The following is a 23350-nucleotide window of genomic DNA, read 5'->3' as shown; positions in this document are numbered from 1 at the left end:
AAATAGGAAAGTTTGGAAGAAGAGAAGGCGCAAAAGTGGTAAAAGTTGTATGGAAAGACTATTTATAGACTAAGGCTTGACGATTCGGTATCAGCGGTGGCCGACCACCATCTGACACACATTAAATGCCTCGGTAAAATTGAGCCGATGGGATAACTATCACATACGTCGAGATCGGGTTCGATAGAAACGTCGGCATAAATTTGATCGAGCCGCAGGAAAATCATATCGTTCCTCGCCACATCCTTTCCGAGAAACGAGGGGACTATCTGTGTACGGTCAAAACCGATTCTCAGTCATAAAGATCAGTCGAGACAATGACGTTTCAATCGAAGGGTATCCACATGGCGAGCTCGGACGAATTCTGAAGTAGAGACGTCGAGCTTCGAGTTATAAGACCAATCAACGGCAAAACTCGATATCATTATCGAGCCCGTGTCCGAATCGGACTACGGGGCAACGCCGATCGATACAGGCTCCGAATATCGATGCTCCAAGGCAGAACCGAGCTCGAACTAAGACTGGGGATTCGATCTAGCACCAAGCTCGAGTCAGTGCCAAGCTCGCAGACAAGAGCCGTTACAACCGCACCACGAGAGAGAATCTTGGCGAGAATCAAGGGAGAGACAAACCATCATGGGTTCTCCACTATATATATTATTTTATTATGTTGTTATAGATAAAAGTAGTGACCATCTACTATAAAAAGGGAGACAGACTACAATATATAAGGGTCCTCCAAGATACATTAAGACTTCATTGTGCTTGTTCTTCTAATATTTTTCAGTCTTCCCGTCCATCATTCCCATTTCATAGCAAACAATACATGTATTGTCATTTTGTATCAAAGAAATTTGCATACCCTTAGAACTATATCTAAATTTAATGTTTTCCGATTTTTCGGATAAACAAGATCATTGATAATAACGATACTTATTGGAGTCATAAGAAAGTGATGTTCTTATTATTATTTATGAAAGAGTTTGAGTTTCATGAGATTGTAAAAATTATTTACGTGATGGTCCAATTTAAGTTGATGTGACTATGTATTTTTAGATTTTTTTTAATTAAATGTTATGTCATAACAAATTTTACGGACAGCAATAGGTTTCGGTTGATTTTAGTTTATGTGTGGGATTAGGATTCACTCAATCTTCTTTTCTTTTCGATTTAGTATTCATATCCATAAAGACTTGTGAACTAAAATTTATTAAAATAAATATGATATTAGATGAAATAGTTATTTAATTATTTTTTAATATTTAGAAATAGCCATTTAATTAATTTTTAATATTATAAGAATAGTCATTTGATTAATTCTCTAATATTTAGACATTAAATCTTTTCTTTATTTGAATTATATAAGAATTATAAATATTTCTGATTTTAAACTCCAGTAAAAATGTATAAGCATTAAAGATAAAAATGCTATAACCTTTAGAAAAAAGTTATACTTGAAAGACAACATAAACCTAAAATAATCCTAAGAAACGAAAAGGAAAAAGATAAGTTCCGGACGAGCTAATTACTTTGAAGCTTCCAATAATTTAATAGGAAAGGATTATTCTTATAAACAAAATCTTAGAAAGATTTGACCCAAAAAAATCTTATTCGTATATTATTTCACTGACTTTTCATTTATTTATATAATATATGTGTTTTAAATTCTAAATTTTCTTCTTTCAATTATCTAACAATAAGGTTATGTTCTCATAAAAGGGAAATAAAGAATAAATTTAAGAGATAAAACAAAGAGACACCAATATACAACAACAATAACAACAACAACAACAACAACAACAACAACATACCCAATATTATCTCACACCGTGAGTAACAAAGAGACACCAATATGCGTAATACTCATTTTATTCTTTTATAAAAAAAATTAAAAAGTTTTATATTAATTTAAATTTTTAATAAAAAGGTGTTCTAGACAGAATTAAGAGCTATTAATATGCATTTTAGACTTCAACAAGATTTATAGTTTTGAATGATTTCAAAATTATAGTATTTTAATTAATTATGCCTAATGTTTCCAAGTTTGAAATCAACTTATCTTTAACCTTTATTACTTCAAGTTAATTAGTTTTGTGCTTGAAGGAATGTGGACGAGACATAAGACAACATTGTATTCTAAATAAGTTGTAATTAATTATTTTCTTTCATTTTTCACCCCTTCCAACATATGGCTCCATATGTTTTTTTTATATATTAACTAATTTATTATAAATATTTGGAGAGTCATCTTATCTAAATTGAAAGTCTATTCAAGATTGTAATTTATTATTATTAATTCTCGATTGTTCATCTTCTTTTATTATTAAATATTTTTCTATTAATTTTAGATTTTCTATGTACACTAAATTTTATTCAATCATTTTAAAATTTTATTTTTTCACTCAAAATAAGTTTTCGAATCATTGATACTCTGTCAGGTGGACTATTTCTTCTATTCAAGTTTATACTTATTAATTGTTGTTAATTTATTTTTCAAATTGCCCAATGCCGATCATTCTACTGAGTAGTTAACACAATCAACCAGGAAAAAGAACCAAAAATAATAGTGTTTGCTATCAACAAGAAGTTTTCTCTAGAATTTAAATACTGTTAATCTCATATAAAACTTATTTGCCAAAATAAGAACTTAAAAAATGAAAGAATAAAACTAAAATTATGTAAGATAAGAACTTATTTGACAAAATTAAGTAATGGGAGCAAACTGGATAAAAAATCACTTGAGTGATCCAAAATCCTAACATGGTCAACATTTATTAATTTAGGAACTTATCTGTTGTTAATTTTTATTTTATAACTCAATCACAAATTTTAAATATTATTTAAAAAGTTTATTTTCATTGATATGTAGATTAATATCATGTCCTAAATATGATTAATATTTATTATTTTTAAGAACTTGTAATTTTTTATTAATTTTTATTTTATATCATAAATATATATGTTCTGAATATACTATTTTATATTATTTTAAAAAGTTTATCTTTCTTGATATAGATTTTTGTCGCGCGTACCCTATTACTAGTTTTATAAAATATAAAGACTAAAGTAAATAAATCAAAGGCAAGTAAAGAGAGACTGATATATTATTCAACTTCAAACTGATATACATAATGAACTGAAATCTCCTCTATTTATAGAAGAAAGGAATCTGTTGTGTAAGTTGTTATTGCAAGCTGCTATTGTACCAGATTACCAGTTATAGATAATCTTTTACATGGGTTAATATTTATCCACAACGGAGTACCGAAATAATAAGATTCTTCAGGAGACTTATTTCCAATAGAGTACTATATAGATAAATATATTTACGGCGGAGTCCAATATGGATAAGGTTCTTTAGGAAGCTTATTTACAACGGAGTATTAAATGAACATCAATAATATAATATATTTATAACAAAAGAAATAACTTTTTAGAATAATTATTTCTATAACACTAGTAGGACGACGTTCGTTTCAAAAAGTAAATATTGGGTGTACTTCTGAATTCTACTTTTTTTCTCGAGAAAACATCTTATATCATTTATATCTAAGTGTATTTGATATGGCAAAAAATATTTTCCTTGATGAAAGTTTATTTACCCTTGCTTGCAGCTTAACCAAAAAGCAAAAGGTAACTTAGCTCCCAAAAAGATAAAATTTGAAACGTACATCACTTTTCGATTAGCACTTTAAGTAAAAATGGTAACATCATTCAAATCCTGAACTTTTTTTTAAAAACGTCGAATAGTCGAGTGATATTATCAAGCAAAGTTATAAAAAAAACAGAGGGAATTTCATTAGCACCCTCTGTAAAGCTAATCTTTTTGCTCTCTAACTCCTTTTACCTATTTTTAATTCTAACTTCAAATTATCTTCCCTCCGATTAGAAGGAAAAAGAAATGCGAGAAGACCATTGAAATAAAAAATTAAAAAATAAAAAAATAAAAAAAAAAGAAAAGGATAACCCGATACACAAAACATTTCGTATTCACGTAAAGTCAGAAAAAGGCTGCAATCCAAAAGGTGTGATGTACACAGTCTATCCTAATGAAGCATTAGTGGTTGATTCTCGAACCCGTGACCTATATTATGTCAATGAGAAAAGAAATTATTTTATGTTTGCAATTATCAAAATGAAACGTCATTGATCATATCAATTTGGACCAAAAATTACGTCAAGTACATTTCATATCAAAACTTATATACATGCTCCTCTTTCTTATAGAGATATAGAAACAAGAATCAAAAGAAAGAAGACAGACATGAATCACCAATACAAAGAGGAATTACACCTCTAAGAAAGAGAGTGAAAACCCAAAAGAGGGTAAAAAGGAATGAAATTAAATAAAAAAACAAAAAGAGATTTTAACCACAGGAGGTGCTTGCTGCAGTGATCATCAGCAACTCCAACTATGATTTTTTAGCCTGCATCAAGTGTGTTGAAACGAAACCAAGTCATTTTCAGGAAATACACTGAAGGGTAGGGGGATTTTTCTTTTTATAAGTTTAACTTCTATGTTGTAATTTTTTTACATTATCATGTCACCTAAAAGATAACTACATCCTACATATAACAATCTGGAAGGGAGCCTTAGCGTAGCTGGTAAAGTTGTTGCCATGTGACCAGGAGGTCACGGCCGTGAAAACAGCCTCTTGCAGAAATGCAAAATAAGGCTGCGTACAATAGACTCTTGTGGTCCGGCCCTTCCCCGACTCCGCGCATAGTGGGAGCTTAGTGCACCGGGCTGCCCTTTTACGGATAACAATCCATAACAAGTGGACGTGGTAATTGTAAAAATTCTTTACATTGTGAGGGTATATAATTAAATCTTCTTTTTTTTTCTTTCTTTTGGGTGGGGTTGGGGGTTTGTGGACTGGGGAGAGGTAGAGGACCGTAGACAAAAGAACTTGCCTGTTTCAAGTACTTCTTATGAACCTTCAATGCTTCATCTAATGCTTTTTTTGCATCCAAATTCCCAGATATTTCACCCAAGATCTGGAAAACTTTTCCTTGTCAGCATCAAATAGACATAGCAATGTGGGATCCAAAGATATAGATTGATAGAAAGATACCTGTACAACATCATCTAGGCCCTTTGCCTCTTTCATAAGTCGCCTGTGCTTGGTCTCAAGAACACTTGCAACCAGGAAAACAGAAAGAGCACTATTATTCTGTTCCGCCGCACCAGTTTTCAAATTGTTCCTTTCAAACTTCCCATATTCTTTTAGCTTATGCTTGTCATTTGGTTTATCATCGTACAACAATTCAGAAAGAATGGGTTGTCGTTTGTCATCATAAGAAGAATATATGTTTGGATTGTATTCCATGGCCCACATCACCTGAATGAAATGCAGTAAAAACGAGCATACATCAGAAGATCCCGTAATTCTGATTTCTGACCTACATTTGGACATCATTCCTCACCCTTTAATGGTTCAGAAATATAAAGAACCAATCCTTTCCCATTAACCTTTATGTCAAATGTTTTGCTCTTCTAAAACACAAGAAGTTGTCAAACATTAACAATTAAACAATCAACAGAAAAGGAAACACAATTATAGCACGAAACCAAAGACTAGTGCAAGATATTTTGCAATATTTATCTAATACACAATTCGAAAAGGAGTTTGGTTCTTACCTCCCAAAGATAGAGTGAATCAACGAACGAGAACTCCCTGCGGAAAAGAACCATCAGCATGCGAAATGCAAACAGATACTCTCCGCCATCTAGCTCCTCTGCAGATACAATTATAGCTGTTGTGAGAGAGGGAGAGAGAGAGAGACAGTAAAATCTATATTTCTAGTCATTCCTCCGTGCTTTCAGATGGCCGAGTATTTTGTTTGTGCTTTCTTAAGATCTAAATTGTCAAGATTTGACTAGTATTTTACAAAATCTAACAACTTATAAAACAGTACTTATGAATATGTGAAGGCCTTTAGGCGATGGGACCATAATCACAATTATTAAATTTATGATTTTTTACTCTGGCCCAAACTGACAAAAAAGGCATAGTACCATCTTAGAAATATAAATATCAACTTATCAGATAATGTGTTTCTGTTGCTCCCATTTCTTCTAGCTCAATTTAACCGCCTTACTTATGGTAGTCAATTTCTAAATTGTGAAGTAAGCTTTAGAAATCCACTTGGAGACACCCAAGGCGCAAGGGTGTATCCTAGTGTATCATAGTGGTCAATGAATTGGGAGCAAACCTTGGAAACCATGGTTCAAATCCCAATAGAGATAAAATACTAGTATGTGATTTCTTTCCATCTGCCTAAACCTTATTAACAGATTTACCTAATACCTATGCTGGTGGATGGCAACAGGTACCTCGTGGAACAATCGAGGTGCGTGTAAGCTGGCCCGGACACCAAGGGGAAAAAGGAAATCCACTCAGAAAGTGTAATATAATATGTAATGCCAATTAAGATTCACCATGCACTGAGGCCAGATATCTAATAGCCAAAACTACATCCTATCCAACTATAACTGTTAAAAGCCGAAACTACTTCCGTTATACCTTTCTTCCAACTATAACACTGAAGCAGTTTCAATCGGGTTTTAGAAGGAAAAAACCTCTCTCACTCTCTCACTCTCTCTCTCTCTCTATCCTCCTTTTCTTTCTTTAGGGACACTCCTTTTCAAAATGATGAAAGTTGATAATCCAGAAAAGGAAAAATGGGCTCCAGCAGATAGTATCGTGATAAAGAAGCTTGAAATATCACTCATGAAATTCCATATCATAAAATCATCTGAAGACACCACTAAAATCACTAAAATAATCAGATATTAGGAAAGGAAAAGCAACAATGTCATGAAGATTTTGAGTTCTCTTCTTCACTTATGAGAATAGCGACTAAGAGAATTTACAAAGAACAGGACCCCCTTACCAAGGTGCTGATGAAGCTTTGGATCGACAGTTTTAACAATTTGTGCTAGCGTACTCAGCTGAGATTGCACTCCCATAGAACTTGTGGTGCACTTGAAATTTTCTCGCTGTGGAAATGAAAGTAGAGTCACAGCGGAAGGCATAATCACAGGAAATATTGAGCACAAAAGATTGCACAAATGGAAAGAAAATGTCAACTGATGGAACATAAAAATACATGTATAAGTTGACAGCCTGTTTCAGGGTGGAATGCAGGGTGTTTTACCTAAGCAACCTAGCAAGGGAACCATTTTCAGAAAATAAATGTGCTTGAAATATGTTTATATGCTAACTGATGGTAGATCATTAAAGAAGAGCAATTCCAAGAATAACAATTCAGTAGAAGTTCAAACAATGATGTGACAGCAATGGCGCTTTTACTTTTTCTATTTGTCATTTGCTGTTGCAACGTGTATGTATGTGTCTAATCACTAACTATTAACCATGGTAGAACATTAGAACAATAGACATACCAATCGACGCATTGCACGTTCAAAGCACCAGAATGCATCTGCTTCATTCTCAAGCAGAATAACCATTGGAGAGCAAATATCACTCATTCCTGTTCACATAAAATGAGAGGGGGAGTTTATGAATGGCCTTAACAATATCAAAAGAGAATGCCTAATGCGACCGTAATACCTTGAACATAGCCGATATCTTTATCCATCCAGGCATAGACAGCAAGTATATCCCAGAGTTTTGCCTGAGTAGCTTCATTCTCGTAAAATACAAGAGTACGATCCGTTCGAACAACATCCAGACCTAAATAAACATTGCAAGTTGTGATAGTTTCAGATATCATTTGGAAAATCAGTTTATCCTGAAACACAACTTCCTTAGCCGGTCAAAGAAGTGGCTTATTGGTACTTCAGATTCAAGTAATTTAAGCATAGTAGAGCTTGGACACGTGTAAAATCACCAAGATCAAGTTGATTTCTGTTTCTTTTGTCATTAAAGACTGCTAAAGTTCTTTCTAAATGTTTTCCTCTCAACAAAGTTCAAACTCTCTAAACATATACCACATTGGAGTTGAGAGAGAGAAAAGATAGTGACTCCATCTGTCAAGTGAACAACTTTGGAAATGGAACTTAGCAATATGGTTGTTCAAAGCTTTAAAGCCTTGTACAATTGGAAGGTGTAAGGAGAGAATTACCATTGCCTCTAGTCACTTATTTTATATCCCAATGTATGAAAAGTGAAAACCAGCATATGCTTTCTTGTTGTACTGTGAAATTCTTAATTCATGTCAACAGAGCCTGCGGAAGGGAAGTAGATGACTCGATTACCTAACAAGTTAATTTTCTCAAAGTGAACTGCAAACTTCATCTCTCTTTCGAACAGTCTGCAAATGGATGCTATTAAACAGCCATGTCTTTACAAAAGCATCCATGGCTTACTGCAGCCAAAGCTCCAAAATTAACCTCAGCAAGACGTGTGTATAAGAGAAAGCAAAATCCAGTCCCATTAAGTGATTGGAATTTCACTCTTTTTGCCACTTGTTATTTCTCTAAGTGACTCAGTCCCCCTTCAACTCAGTGTCTCGGGACGAGAAAACCATTTGTCTCATTGAATTGTTGAACTTACCAGAGCTATACATAGCCAAAGACCTGTTGGTCCATTAATTTGAATTTGTAACAATTTTCCAATGGTTAAGGAGCATCTTTAAGGAATTACAGTCTAAAGATAGACACACAGTCTCTAAATACAAAAACACTTCCTACGTCTGCAAGCTTAGTACCTTTGATGTTCCCTAATTCCACTTCCCAAAATCCATTGAAGCTATATCTGAACTTGATAGAACTGTAATCTGACTACTATAGAAATATGTACAGCCAGTTGAGAAAAAGCAGCAACTTTATATACATCATTCCCTTGTCTTTTTTCATCAGTTCATCTTAATTATCGTATTCTATTGGTGGAGCTAATCTTTAAAGAAAGCTGATCTACTGCATTGTCTACAGCTAAGAACTGAAAATCTGAGAACTTTACTTATGTTGACCCTTCCCTTTCTTTTGATGAAGTAATGATATTTATATTGAACATCTGGAAGATGCAGCAATTACAAAAACATGATTTGGCTCCTACACAAACACTTGTTGACCATTCAAATAAAGACAAAAGTTTTTTCTTCTATTCTTCTCCTTCCTTTTGACAACAGTGATACTTGGCCCAGCTTGATGCACTTAGTTAATTAATAGGGTATCCGCTACCTCCCACCGACACAGGTATCAGGTAACTCTACTCACCAAAGTTTAGCAAAGGGGATGAATTCACCTAGTGTTGGCCCTTCTGGATTCAAACCTTGGTTCTCAAGATTGTTACTCCGAGTCTCCGACGATTTGACAGCTAAGCCACTCCCCTAAAGGATTTTCTTCTTTTTTATTGGTTACTGTATTTATTATTTATGCAGTTGCTTTAACAAATTTTATTCTTTTTTGTTGGTAACTTATTAAAACAACTGCACAATTCAAACCCCAATAGTTGGGACAAAGAGAATACGAAGAAAATTTAAGACAGAAAGTTTTGCAACAATGAACTCTTTCACAATATATGGTCAAAGACAGACGGAAATAGAGAAAGAGATGCCGGGAGATCCCACATTCAATGTAAACTGTACATAAATAGAGAATAGTAGTGGCAGAAGTACGAACCAATTTGATGCAAGCTAAGCTTCCACTGAATCATTTTCTTGTCAAAATCACCATTATCAACTGGCGTGGCATCATTATTATCTTGTGATTTACTGGTGCTAGTTGCATACTCTATAGGTTGCCCATCATCAGATACTATAGGCTGCCCATCATCAGAGACTATAGCACTAGTGATGATTTTTCCACTGCCAATAACAGGTACTATCTTTTGACATTCTGATTTCCATGCAGCATACTGCTCCCTGAGATTACAAATTTCAGATATTTAATTTAGGCCACTAAAAAAATACATAAGTTCTTTTAATTTCAATTTCAACATACCTTTTATGCGTAGCCTTTTTCTTCGTGTTTTTCTTTCTTTTTTATACTTTTCATAGATTCTTGATTTCATTTCTAGTTTTAGAAGAGAAAAAAGAAAAAGGAAGATGTGCATGTGTCATCAATAAAAAGTGAGAATCCTTTTATCAAATTTGGTTCTCAAGGCACAAAAGCATCCTTCCTCTAAGACTTGTTAGCTCAGCACCAGTCAGCAATGGAAGGTTTCCCCAAAGAAAGAGAAACTGAATGAAGAATTATGGAGCAAGTGTGTTGGGTGGAGATTGAGATTAAAACTGCAAATCGCCCCACATTCATACTACATTTTCTTTAAGTCTTTTGTACATTCATGCTAATATATTTGAGGCAATAAATTTCAGAATTTGAATAACCATCTTCTTCTTGGTTCTAAGTTATATACCACAGCACAGGGAAGATCAAAGCCCGCAACTAATGAACTCAGCCTTTCGGCCACATTCTTTCCTTGCCAATAATTTCAGAAACAGATTCAAATTGGATCACGACACTCAAAGAAAATTGGTACATATTGACTGAAGACATAGGCATTGACTTGGCTTTACTATAATTTAACCAAGGAATTTATTCATCCAAATTGACCTCTCATGATAGAAACCGACAGAAATGGTGATGAAAAATATCCTTGACCACCTTTGAAATTTTGTAAAACTGAATATTCGAGTGCTCAAAGACTTGACAAACCTCACAGAAGGTTCTATGATGTCACCAAGAGGTTGAATTTCTTGCAGTTGGATAAATTACATATCAAGACAAAAGAAATTAGAATTATATAAAAAATGAGTAATTTCATGAAATTCAAAAAGTCACATCTTGACAGCAGGAGACTAAGGATACCACAAAGGGTGTCCACTGATAGGAAAGGGTAGAAACCAGCATTACAAGCACCATATCTAAACCTCTCCATGCTTAACAATGAATCATTCCACTATACAGCAGGGATCAGTAAATAAAGTAAATCATTGTGATAAAAGCTCTATTAAACATGAGAGGTCATTGCATAAAAGTATTTTGGTCATGACTGATGCTTTGACTTTGTGTTCCTTTATGCATCTAAATGTACAAAATTTAGAGCATAACTAGTCTGTATCTTGATTTTTAGTTTACATTCTTAAAGCTACCAGTTTGACTCTTTAGGTATATCTGCTAATATTTGCTTAAATAACTCACATTACCTTCGTTGTTGTCTGAGTTGATTTCTTTCCTGAAATGTGCTCTCAGGATCAAAACAACCCAACAGGAACTCCCAGGCTGCCCCTTTAATTGATGGATGAATCCCCTAGCATTCACAGAATAATTAATGAGCTTTATAATTCTTAAAGTTTAGTTCCAGCTTAACAGAAATAAGCATATTTCTTGTTGATATGTAACAGCAATAGGCATATAAAAAAACTCCTACAATTAATTGACACTGCCTCTTTATGATGATGCCACCAGTAGTTATGCAACTTGAACATGTATATTTTCAAACAGCCTAAATTATATACACAGCTGACAGAAAAAAATACAACTAAAAAGTGTAAAACCTTTTCGTCAAAGCAGAAAAACAAAAACTTTAATCACTTCTATAAGGTACCGTTATTTCTTTATTCAATCAATCAGAGCAGGGGCATATCTGTCAGCATTATAAAGGATCTTTTGCCTACAGGACCAACATGCTTGATTGAAAAATATTAAGAAGTCTGAAATTGCCTTCCTCTGTGCAGTTTACACTATATTTATCTAACAGCTGAAAATACTCTAATTTTGGTGTTAGAAATTGTGAAGTATCTTGGCCTTCAGATTAAGTAGAATCTGTATTTTCTCCAGAGCGACAGACAGAACCACTTCTACAGTACACGGATTGGAATTGCATCCATCTCCGGTGCGAAGGGTGAGAGGGAGGGGGGAGACGCTTCAGTACACCAGAGTGAAGATACCCTATGGAGCTATGAAAAACAATTAAGAGCAAGGCTTCTTACACCCTTATCCAGTTAGGTTATATTGTACACTGGGCGCAGCTAGCTCCTCCCAATACAAGTTTCCATGGAAGGAAAGAGATTTCTGGAGATCATGCAAGCTATTCCAATAGAGGAGAGAGTGTCCTACTTTCATTGGCTAAGAACTCCCTAGAGTGCTCAGAATAGCTTCAATACGGGGAGGATGTACCCCTCTATATAGCGAGAAGTTAGTAATCAGGATTTGTTAGGGACGACAATGGCAAAACATTTTACCTTAAGTCGGAACATAATGGATAAGACAATAAGACAATTTGTAAAGCAAGTGACTACTTTGCCAAAGATCAATTGGTTTTATGGTGGAACCCCGATTCACAAGCTTGTAAGAATCCACAAGATATTGATATTTTAGTCGCAAAGGTCATCAGTTTTATTACATCATTTGATTAAACGAATAGCTATAACTGATTCATCGTCCAAGCAACTCATCTCAACAATGTAAAACCAGACTGGAACAATGCACTCCTCTGCACAATATGGACTACACATATCACATATTGGACCATGACGAGTAGCAATGGGAAAAAGAAATGCTGACAGTGGCAAGACAACAAAACACTGAATAAAAACACAAGATAAGAGTATTGTTGCTGCTCCGTCATTTTCCTTGGGAGTAGTTGTACTACCATCCCCAACCAATGATAATAACATCTTCAATTTCGTTCCAACAATTAAACCTTCAGCATGAATATACAGAATTATGGAAACATCAATCACCCTCGAATAGGATTTCTAAAGCAGTAAAACATTAAGCACGGTCACAATACAGAAACCAATCAAACTATTAATTTTAATTGACAGAGAAACTACAAGCTGTTCCGAGTATGCTCACGGCAATGTTATAAAAAGTTGGGAAAATAATTGCAGGTTGAAGTCAGCTTTTAATCCACTTGCTTTACTCCTGTTGCAGAACATTAACAAATTGACTAATTGTCCAATAATCAATTGCTTATTTGGAAGATCCAGTTCTCAATTTCCATAGCTACATTTTGTTGACCATGAGGCACTCATATGGTCGCCAGTAATTCAAAGGCTAACATCAACTTGTAGAGTTTTCAGAGATCAATATATTTGACTCAGTAATACATTAACAATGTGATATATGCAGTACAAGAACAATAGCAAAGAAGACTATACCCCTCGTTGGATTCGTCTAAGAACGCCCGCTATATCCAAATAACCCTCTTTAGAGAATGCAGCATTCCATCTTCTTTCGCTAAGAGTTTTTCCTACCTGTCCAAACAGAGGAGAAAAAAGTGCAGAAAGGGTTTTAGTAGATATAGTCAGTCAAGAGGTTGTGAGTTCGAGTCACCCCAAGAGCAAGGTGGGGAGTTCTTGGAGGGAGGGAGCCGAGGGTCTATCGGAAACAGCCTCTCTACCCCAGGGTAAGGGTAAGGTCTGCGTACACACTACCCTCCCTAGACCCCACTAGTGGGATTATACTGGGTTGTTGTTGTTGTTGTAGCCCGTCATAAGCATTCTATAATCATTGAACATAGCAGAAACAGATAATGCTCAACATTTCTTCCTTGAATAAGTATTATGAAAAGAAGAACGAGACAAATGTCAACCAAAATACTCTAGTTCATGTCATCATTCCGGTATGGATAGATTTTTAACATATTTGCAATCAGCAACTCCCAATGGAACAAATAACAACAACTAGGGATCACCCAAAAAAGTTACCAAAATGGTATTTCTATACCGTATGAGATAACATTAAGGGGTCGTTTGGTTCAAGGAGAAGTTATGCGGAGATCAGTAACGCAGGGATTAGTTATACAGGGATTATAATGCAAATATTATTTCTTGTTGAATGGTAATCCATGTATTGCTAATACCTATCTCGCATTTAGATTCCCGCATAACTTATAAAAGTATTATTTACGAGGAAAAACAAACTATTATCGAGACAATGTACAAAAGAATGCTGAGTTTTATACCATGATTTATTTCCCATACTATCCAACCAAATGACCCCCACACGAGCACTTAATGTCAAAGAGTTATTAGAAAAGGAAAAAGAATTATGTGAAAAACAAAAACATATAAAAGGAAAGAAATGAGATGGTGAAAGGAAATATTATTTCAACACACCCTTGCTTTAAAGCGGGTCTTGGGAACATCAGCAAGGCATTCGGGCCTAACAGGATAATAAGAGTCTAATTCCTCTGATGACGAATTCTTCATAGCACCACCCCCTGTTAATTCCAAACACACACAAACCCAAATTAATCCATCGCCCATTAATCCAAATGTAAAATCAAAACCAAAAAACACGCACGCACACACACACACACACATAACCTACCTTCTTTCTTGAAGGCAAAGGCATTAGAATTACCCATTTCTTGTCAACAGAATAATAAGAATTACGAAACAAAAGATCGCCAAGATTTCAACTTGGAGGATACCCACAATGAGAAATACGTAATAAAGATTTGATTAAAAAATGCAATTATATGTTAAGATGGATGAAAGTTTCAAGTACCTGTGTTGAATGTGATGAAGGGAAATTTGAAAAGATTGACTTGCTGATGTAATCAATAATCAATTTTTATTTTTTAATAAACTTCTTTTGTCTTGATTCGGTTTCTACAATGTAATGTGGGGGCAGGGGCAGCAGGGAGGAGAAATTAACGTTATTCTCTAACGGTAGTTTTGCGCCTGCACCTGAAAATCTTTGTTCGTTTTTTTCATTTGTAATTTGTAATGTACATTTAAACTGCTGACAATGCATGTTAAATTACTCTTTATTCGTTCATTAAGATTTAATACGTACGGCTGAAACTATAATCAGTTTTAAAGGTTCTTAGAAAAGCATTGTATACCCCATAGTCCAACTTAATTGGTATAGGTGTTTGTCAGTTAAATTGCTAAACCATATCTAATTAAATTCCTTATGATTTGATTTTTTTCTTTTCAGCTTTGTTAATCTGGTCCACTAATTTATTTGACTTGAATAAAGAATTATACTTCTTTGTCTTTAATAGGTGAAAAAATCTTAGGACAAAATCACAAGAAGCAGAAAATTGCAGCGTACATCAAATACCAAATTTTAAAATTTTTAAATCAAATATCATACCAAATATCGAATACCAAAATTTTTATTTTTGGTTCGATAATTCAATATTTACTAAATTATGCACACCCCTACTAATTAGTTCTGATAAGTAACTGAACTAATTACCATTAGTTTTTATGAAATTGTAAAATAGAGTTGTAATGTTTGTTACTAGAATATGAGTGATATCTAAAGTGAGGACCAAATGACCATTAAAAGGCACGTTTTTATTAGTTGGACTAGGAAAGGGATGAGATGGTAAGTTATTATAAACAGTATATTAGATAATTTATAAAGGAAAAACTAGACAAAAGATGGAAAAATAAAATGATTCTCATTTCTTGGTGAAAAATAAACAAAATTGTACTTCAACTATTTTTTTCGAATTGTAGTTTGAGAATATTTTTTTGACAAGTTTTGCTTAGGTAAGAGATCAGAACTCAAATTTTCCCATTGAGATACAACAATTATATTCCAGTTTTTTTTTTTTTTTCTGTTACGTTTCTAATGCTAAGAATTACTCATATAATCTTTTCAATTCGCAAGAGTAGCCAACTGACAGAATTTTATTTGTATATGGGATTTGCATCATAACAATAAAATGCGAGATATGCATCTTGTATATGAACTACTTTTGTCATCTACCGTAGTTTAATGATATGATTTTACTTTTAAGTTAAAATTTGAGGGTTTAATTTAATTTGTTTAATATAAGTACTCGGCGTAAATAAGTATTGGGAAAGGGGCCAAATATGTCCTATACTATTGAAAAATGTTTAATATTTTCCTCCGTTATACTATCAGTCCAAATATATCCTTAACATCATACTATACTCCCTATGACCACATTTCATTGCCACCTCACCATTCTACGTCAATTTTCATACCTTCCCCACAAACTTTCTTCCCCTTTCATTTGAAGAAAAATCAGAGATCATAGATATACAAACAAACTATACCAAAAAAATGCAACAACTAAAGATAATATGAAATAGTCTTAACCGAGAAAATTCTGATTTTCCTATTCACAACCCATGCTTATACGAATGAAAATATAATTTGTTTTATATAAAAAACTAAGCAAAGGTATAGGCAAACTAGTTTAAGGTTTCAAAATTGAATTTCATGAAAAATACAACCTAGACATGAGAGTTAATTTATTTTTTTTCTTTCTTTCTCTTCAACCACTTTTTTGGAAGGCTATCATTTTTTCTCTCTTAACGTTTTATGTATATAAAAGTACTACTAAATTTTCCCTAAATAGGTCTTACAAATTTAGCATCAACACAACAAAATGCAAAATAAAACACAAAATTGTAAGGTCAAGTGAAAGGTTTGAATAATTTCAGAGCCGGGCATGAGAAACAATAGATATTTTGAAAAGCAAGAGGAAGTTAATGCACTGAAGTCTTCAAAATAATGATGCAACTTCAAAGTCATTGAACACGTGGTAGCTGCAAACGGGGTGAAATGGTGAGGTAATAATAAAATGTGGTCATAAGGGAGGCAGTTAACAGATGAAGGGTAGTTTTGTACCACTTTTATGATGTTGGGAATATATGTGGATCGATAGTATGACGTTAGGGATATATTTAGACTGATAGTATAACGAAGGGTAATAGTAGACACTTTTCAATAGTATGAGGGCATGTTTCAGTAGCCAACTGCCTATTGACCTAGTCAATAGATGTTAGAGCAGTTTATCAAGTAAATTTGCCAAGAGCAAAAGGAATAAACTTTAATTAATCGGAGAAACTAGCTTGCAGTGTGACCTTTTATTTATAAGAATATGAACGAGTAAAATCAGTCGTTTAATGGATAGCAATCAATATGATCCTTGTAAGTCCAGCATTCGATATTTCGGTACGGTATTTAAAAATTACAGTTCGATACTTCGATATTCGGTATATCAATTGTGCATGTCAAATATCGTACCAAAGTACTTCGGTACGATTCGATATTTATTATTTAGTTATGTACAATTTCGGTAAACAATCAAACATTCACGTTTTGGAATAAAGAACAGACCTTTGTCTCGATCTCGCAGCGAACATCCAGACTCCAGTTGTAATAACTCTCGTTCTGAAAATTTTGCAATAAACTCCTAGTTGACCAAGAAAAAGATTCAGTCTTAAGCCGTAAGCTACTGACTACTAAGCCGTAAGCTACTGACTAATTGCCTAAGGAACTAATGAAGGGACTAAGGGAATTAGGGGGCTTGGGCCGTTGGGTTGGGCAGTTGGGGTGTTGGGCTTAGGTTTATTGGGCTGAAAAATAGAAATAAAGGTGGGCTGGTCAGTATATGCTGTATAGGAAGCACTTAAATATTTCAGTATTTCGGTATACCGACATATTTAGGGGTGGATATAGTCTGGGCAAGCCCAAAATCCAAATCGAAGTCTGAATTTTTTGGATTTTTATTTGGATTTTCGGATTACAAATTGAATTTTGAATTTAATTTTTAAATTTTTTGAATTTCAGATTGGATATTGGATTTGGTACTTGTGATATTTGGACATCCGAAAATCCGATATTTTTATACTTTATATTAATCCATTATTCATATGCCAATAGTAATTAGTCAAATACCCTACCCATTATATATTATCTCATATATTCATTATTAATTACAAGTTACTATCAGAATACTTTCTATTTGGACATGATTTTATTGTTGCTACTTCTTATCAGCCGTATTAATGTCTCTGTTGCATTTCGCTAATAATGATTTCATTACTTTAATACTTTATTTGGATGATTATTGTGAGAATGAGGATTTTTTCAGGCACTTTAGTATGAGTACTTTATTTTGGATACTCATTATTGTAAGAAGAAGAGACATATCAACGTATAAGTTCAAAATCGAAAATTCAAAATATCCAAACCGATTAATTCGAAACCGAACTTAAATAATCTGACCAAATTCGAGCTTATTTGAATTGGATTTGAATTGTCATTTATTCAATCTGAAACTCGAAAATCCGAACTGAAATTTTCATATCAAATCTGAACTACCTGAACGTCCATCCTTAGATATATCAAAAATTCAATACTGAGTACCGTACCGAAATATCGAAAAATTTATATCAAAAAATACCGAGATACCGAATAAACCGATACCGAAATATCAAATTAATTGATTCGAACTTTAAATTTTCGAATTTTATGTCCACCCCTACTTGTAAGTAACTTACTAAGTCTTAAAGTCTTTCATACTTCGGAAAAAAAAAATCTCCAACAAAGAAATGTTCAATGGTTCCTAATGCCTACAAGTTTTTTTTTCAAAATATCTGTAAAGTTTTCTCTCTAGTATTTGTTTGCACTTCAACTAAAACAAAAATTCACAACCAATTTTTGAAGAAAATAATTGTGATTGAACTCTCAAAATATTTATTAAACATATCAACAAACAAACACACGTGTAAGTTAATTTATTCTTAATTTTTTTTTCTTAATATGAGTTTCACTTTGCAACCCAGAGAAGAGTGAAAATCATGCACTCTCTCCTCCACATAAAAATTTATTTGTACCTTATGTTTGAACCAAACAAATAAGTGTAAGATACATGTTTCGCATAGAAAATTTTATCATTTAATAATGGTTAAGAGATATCTGTTGTCATTTTAATTTGAGGCATCCAGTATGATCTCTTCTTTCCATGCAAAACATTTCAAAACAAAAAACTATAAAAACTTCAACCTTTTGAAAAATTGTTAGAATTGCCCGAACGCCCATCCTTAGATATATCAAAAATTTTATACCGAGTATCACACCGAAATATCGAAAAATCTATACTGAAGAATACCGAAATACCAATTTAATTCTGTCACGACCCAATTTTACCTATAGGTCATGATGGCGCCCAACACTATAGCTAGGCAAGCCAACTAATAAATTAAGCATATATCGATAAAATTTAAATCCAAGAAAAATATAAGATACCAAATTCTACCAATGTGTGTGCCAAGACCTGGTGTCACAAGTATATGAGCATCTAGTAGATTATACAAAACCTCTACTACTGTCTGAAATAAAAATAGACAGAATAAAAAATACAAGGAGAGACATTGGTAGCTGCAGAACGGCTCAGAAAGGCAGTTCACCACTATGCCGTGTGATAACATGGGTGTAAGACGATAGGTCCCCCACTAGTACTTGCCTCATGTCCTAGACAAAAAGTGCAGCACGTATAGTATGAGTACGTAAAAACGTGTACCCAATAAGTATCAAGCTTAATCTCAAAGTGGTAGAGACGAGATGACCGACTTTGACACTCACTAAGGGTCAACAATAATAAACGGAATAAATTATAATTATTCAAATCATCATGACTCACATAGTTAACAATAATTTTATTCAATTAGCAGAAATAATAAGAATCCTTCAAATACAATAATTTCCAATCTATTAATTAAATACTTCAATTTCAATAAAAATTCCAATTTATCAAATAGCTCTACAAGCTGCAATTCAATTTCAATAGATTCCAAATTTATCAAATAGCTATACAAGTTGCAATAAATTGTCCAGGTAACGTATAATAATAATAATTATTATTAAGCACGATTTCTGTCGAAGTCGTACGACCCGATCCAGAGTTTCGTGTACACTGCCGAGGGACGTGCGGCACAATCCATAGATGCATCTATCTTGCCGAGGCGTTCAGCCCGCTCCACAAGAAAGGATGACATTTTCTTATGTACCTCCGGAATGAGAGTATATTTATTATAAGATAAATTCAAGAGGAAGAACAATTTATCTTAATAATTAATTAATTTAAACAGAAAATCAAGTATATGAGATTTTCATCCTTTAATATTTTTATCAAAAAAATTCACAATATATTTATATATATCAATTAATATTAATTAAATAAATAATACAATTTACACAAGTAATTCATGCTTTGAGTCTTAAACTACCCGGACTTTAGCATTAATAGTAGCTACGCACGGACTCTCGTCACATCGTACGTACGTAGCCCTCACAATTAGCAACAATTATTTAATTTAATCACCTATGAGGTAATTTTCCCTCACAAGATTAGACAAGAGACTTACCTGGTCTTGCTCCAATTTAATCCACTAGAAAGCATTTTCCACGATTATTCAACTCTGTCTGGCTCGAATCTAGCCAAAAATAATTCGATACAATCACTAAAAATTATAGGAATCAATTTTATAAGAAAAAGTGCATTTTAATAAAAATTTTGAAATTAATTAAAATTTTATCCGTGGGCCCCATGTCTCGAACTCTGGCTAAAGTTATGAAATATGAACGCTCATTCAACCACGAGTCTACCCATACCAAAATTTCTAAATTCCGATAGTAATTCGGCTCTCAAATCCTCAAATATATCCAAGAGGGTTTTCAAACTTTTCCAACTTAATTCACTAATCAAATGATAAAAAACAGTGATGAATTAGGGTAATTTAACCAATATTGAGTTAAGAACACTTACCCCTTTGTTTTCTTTGAAAATCTCCCAAAATTCGCCTAAATCCGAGCCAAATCGTTAAAAATGGATTTTCAAAATTTAAACTCTCTGCCCAATGATTTCTTATACGCGATCGCGAACTTCCTCACGCGATCGCGTAGCACACTTTTTTCTGCCCAAAAATCAACTCTACGCGATCGCGAAAAATTCCACGCGATCGCAAAGCACAATCCCCGCAAGCCTACGCGATCGCGAGCCTCCTCATGCGATCGCAAAGTATTAAGCGCGTGGTCAGCTTCTGCTTCGTTTCCTCTTCGCGAACGCGGCCTTAGCCACGCGTTCGCATAGCACAACTGAATCCAACCTATGCGATCACAGACTTGCCCACGCGATCGCATAAAACAAATTCTCAGCTGCCAAATTAAGCCTACGCGATCGCAACCCAATCCACGTGATCGCATAGAACAAATTCTCAGCTTTCAAATTAAGCCTACGCGATCGCAACCCAATCCACGCGATCGCGTATAAGGAAATTATAAGAAAATTTCCAGCAGCTATCAGCAATGTTCCAAAAGCCAAAAATTATCCGTTAGCCGTCCGAAACTTACTCGAACCCCTCGGGACCTCAACCAATTATACCAACAAGTCCTAAAACATCATACGAACTTAGTCGGAACCTCAAATCACACCAAACAACGCTAAAATCACGAATCATCCTCCAATTCAAGCTTAATGAAACTTAAGATTTTCAACTTCTATATTCGGTACCGGAACCTATCAAATCAAGCCCGATTGACTTCAAATTTTGCACACAATTCACAAATGACATAACAGAGCTATGTAAATTTTCGGAACTGAATTCTGACCCCGATATCAAAAAGTCAACTCCCGGGTCAAACTTCCAAACTTAAATTCCTATTTTAGTCATTTCAAACTTAATTTAACTACGAACTTCCAAATAAAATTTCGAACACGCTTCTAAGCCCAAAATTACCATACAGAGCTGTTGGAATTGTCAAAATCCTATTCAGGTGTCGTTTTCTCAAAAATATTGACCGAAGACAAATTTGACCTTTTAAAAGCCAACATAAGGAACCAAGTGTTTTGATTTCAACCCAAACACTTCCAAATCCCAAACTAACTATCCCCGCAAGTCATAAATCACTAAAAGCACATACAAAAAATTTTATTTTAGGGAACTGGGTTCAAAAAGTCAAAATAATCGGTTGGATCATTACAAATTCGATGCGGTTTGAAATTTGATTTTTCGAATTTTATGCCACCCCACTTGTAAGTAACTTACTGAGTTTTAAAGTCTTTCATACTCCGGATAAAAAGTTCTCCAACAAATAAATGTTCAATGGTTACTAATGCCTCCAAGTGTTTTTTCAAAATATCCGTAAAGTTTCCTCTCCGGTATTTGTTTGCACTTCAACGAAAAAATATTTCACAACCAATTCTTGAAGAAAATATTTGTGATTGAACTTTTAAAAGATTTATTAAACATATCAACAAGCAAACACACGTGTAAGTCAAATTATTCTTAATTGTTTTTCTTAATCTAAATTTCACTTTGCAACCGAGAGAAGATTGAAAATTATGCACTCTCCTCTACATAAAAATTTATTTGCGCCTGCCTTATGTTTGGACCAAACAAATAAGTGCAAGATACATGTTTCGCATAGAAAGTTTTATCATTTAATAATGGTTAAGAGATATGTGTTGTCATTTTAATTTGAGGCATCCAGTAGAATCTCTTCTTTCCAAGCAAAACATTTCAAAACCAAATCTATAAAAACTTCTACCTTCTGAAAAAAATTGTTTGAACTGTCCAAACGCCCATCCTTAGATATATCAAAAACTCAATATCGAGTACCGTACCGGAATATCGAAAAATCTATAATGAAGAATATTGAAATACCGAATAAATTGATACCGAAATACCAAATTAATTCGGTCCGATTCGAAATTCGATTTTTCAAATTTTATGCCCACCCTACTTGTAATTAATTTACTGAGTTTTAATGTCTTTCATACTTCGGATAAAAAGTTCTCCAATAAAGAAATGTTCAATGGTTCCTAATGCCTGCAAGTTTTTTTCAAAATATCTGTAAAGTTTCCTTTTCTGTATTTATTTGCACTTTAACGAAAAATATTTCACAACCAATTTTTGAAGAAAATGTTTGTGATTGAACTATCAAAAGATTTATTAAACATATCAACATACAAACAAATGTGTAAGTCAATTTATTCTTAATTTTTTCTCTTAATCTGAATTCCACTTTGCAACCCGGAGAAGAGTCAAAATTATGCACACTCTCCTCCACATAAAAAAATATTTACACATGATATTTGCACCAAACAAATAAGTGCAAGATACATATTTAGCATATAAAATTTTATCATTTAATAATGCTTAAGAGATATGTGTTGTCATTTCAATTTGAGGCAGCCAGTATAATCTCTTCTTTCCAAGCAAAACATTTCAATTTTTTATATAAAACTTCTACCTTCTGAAAAAAATTGTCTTAACTTCCTAATTTGGTCATGCCTATTTGGGCTGGATATCATTGTTGTAAGGGATCTTTACATAAATAGCCGATTAAATTTATTATTTATTATTGTTAACTAGAATACATAAATTATATACTTATTATATACTATATATTTTACATAATAAACATAAATTATATATCCAATGATTATTTTTAATTTAAACAATTAGGTAAGAGCATATTTGGATTAATTCTCAGGATAATGGGCTTTCCAGCCCATGTTTTGTCCTCCTACAAATTCGGGTGAAATTAAAAAATAGCCAGATTTATAACTGGTAATTGAAAAATAGCCAAAGTTTCAAAAGTAATAGAAAGTTAGACACTTTTCATGTAAAGATAAATCTGAACGAAAACATT

The 23350-nt window shown here is 33.5% G+C and overlaps 1 protein-coding gene across 2 annotated transcripts; it reads right to left on the bottom strand.

The window, feature by feature from the left end:
• Positions 1-4159: 4159 nt before the first annotated feature.
• LOC104113411 (rab GTPase-activating protein 22-like) lies at positions 4160-14575 on the bottom strand. Of its 2 annotated transcripts, none has more exons than XM_009623560.4 (12): positions 14429-14575; positions 14035-14138; positions 13075-13170; positions 11116-11219; positions 9590-9831; positions 7578-7700; positions 7409-7497; positions 6898-7003; positions 5642-5739; positions 5076-5342; positions 4915-4998; positions 4160-4427 (listed from the first exon to the last, which is right to left on the bottom strand). In XM_009623560.4, the coding sequence occupies exons 2-12, from the start codon at positions 14125-14127 to the stop codon at positions 4413-4415; spliced, it is 1317 nt and encodes a 438-aa protein (XP_009621855.1). In that variant the 5' UTR covers positions 14128-14138; positions 14429-14575; the 3' UTR covers positions 4160-4412. The 2 variants fall into 2 exon arrangements, with proteins under 2 accessions (XP_009621855.1, XP_009621854.1); XM_009623559.4 differs by lacking the exon at positions 14429-14575 and adding an exon at positions 14249-14389.
• Positions 14576-23350: the final 8775 nt, after the last annotated feature.

Source organism: Nicotiana tomentosiformis, chromosome 1, assembly GCF_000390325.3.
Source record: "Nicotiana tomentosiformis chromosome 1, ASM39032v3, whole genome shotgun sequence".
NCBI lineage: Eukaryota > Viridiplantae > Streptophyta > Magnoliopsida > Solanales > Solanaceae > Nicotiana > Nicotiana tomentosiformis.
Note: the sequence above shows the minus strand (reverse complement) of the source record. Positions and strands in the feature narration are given on the sequence as shown.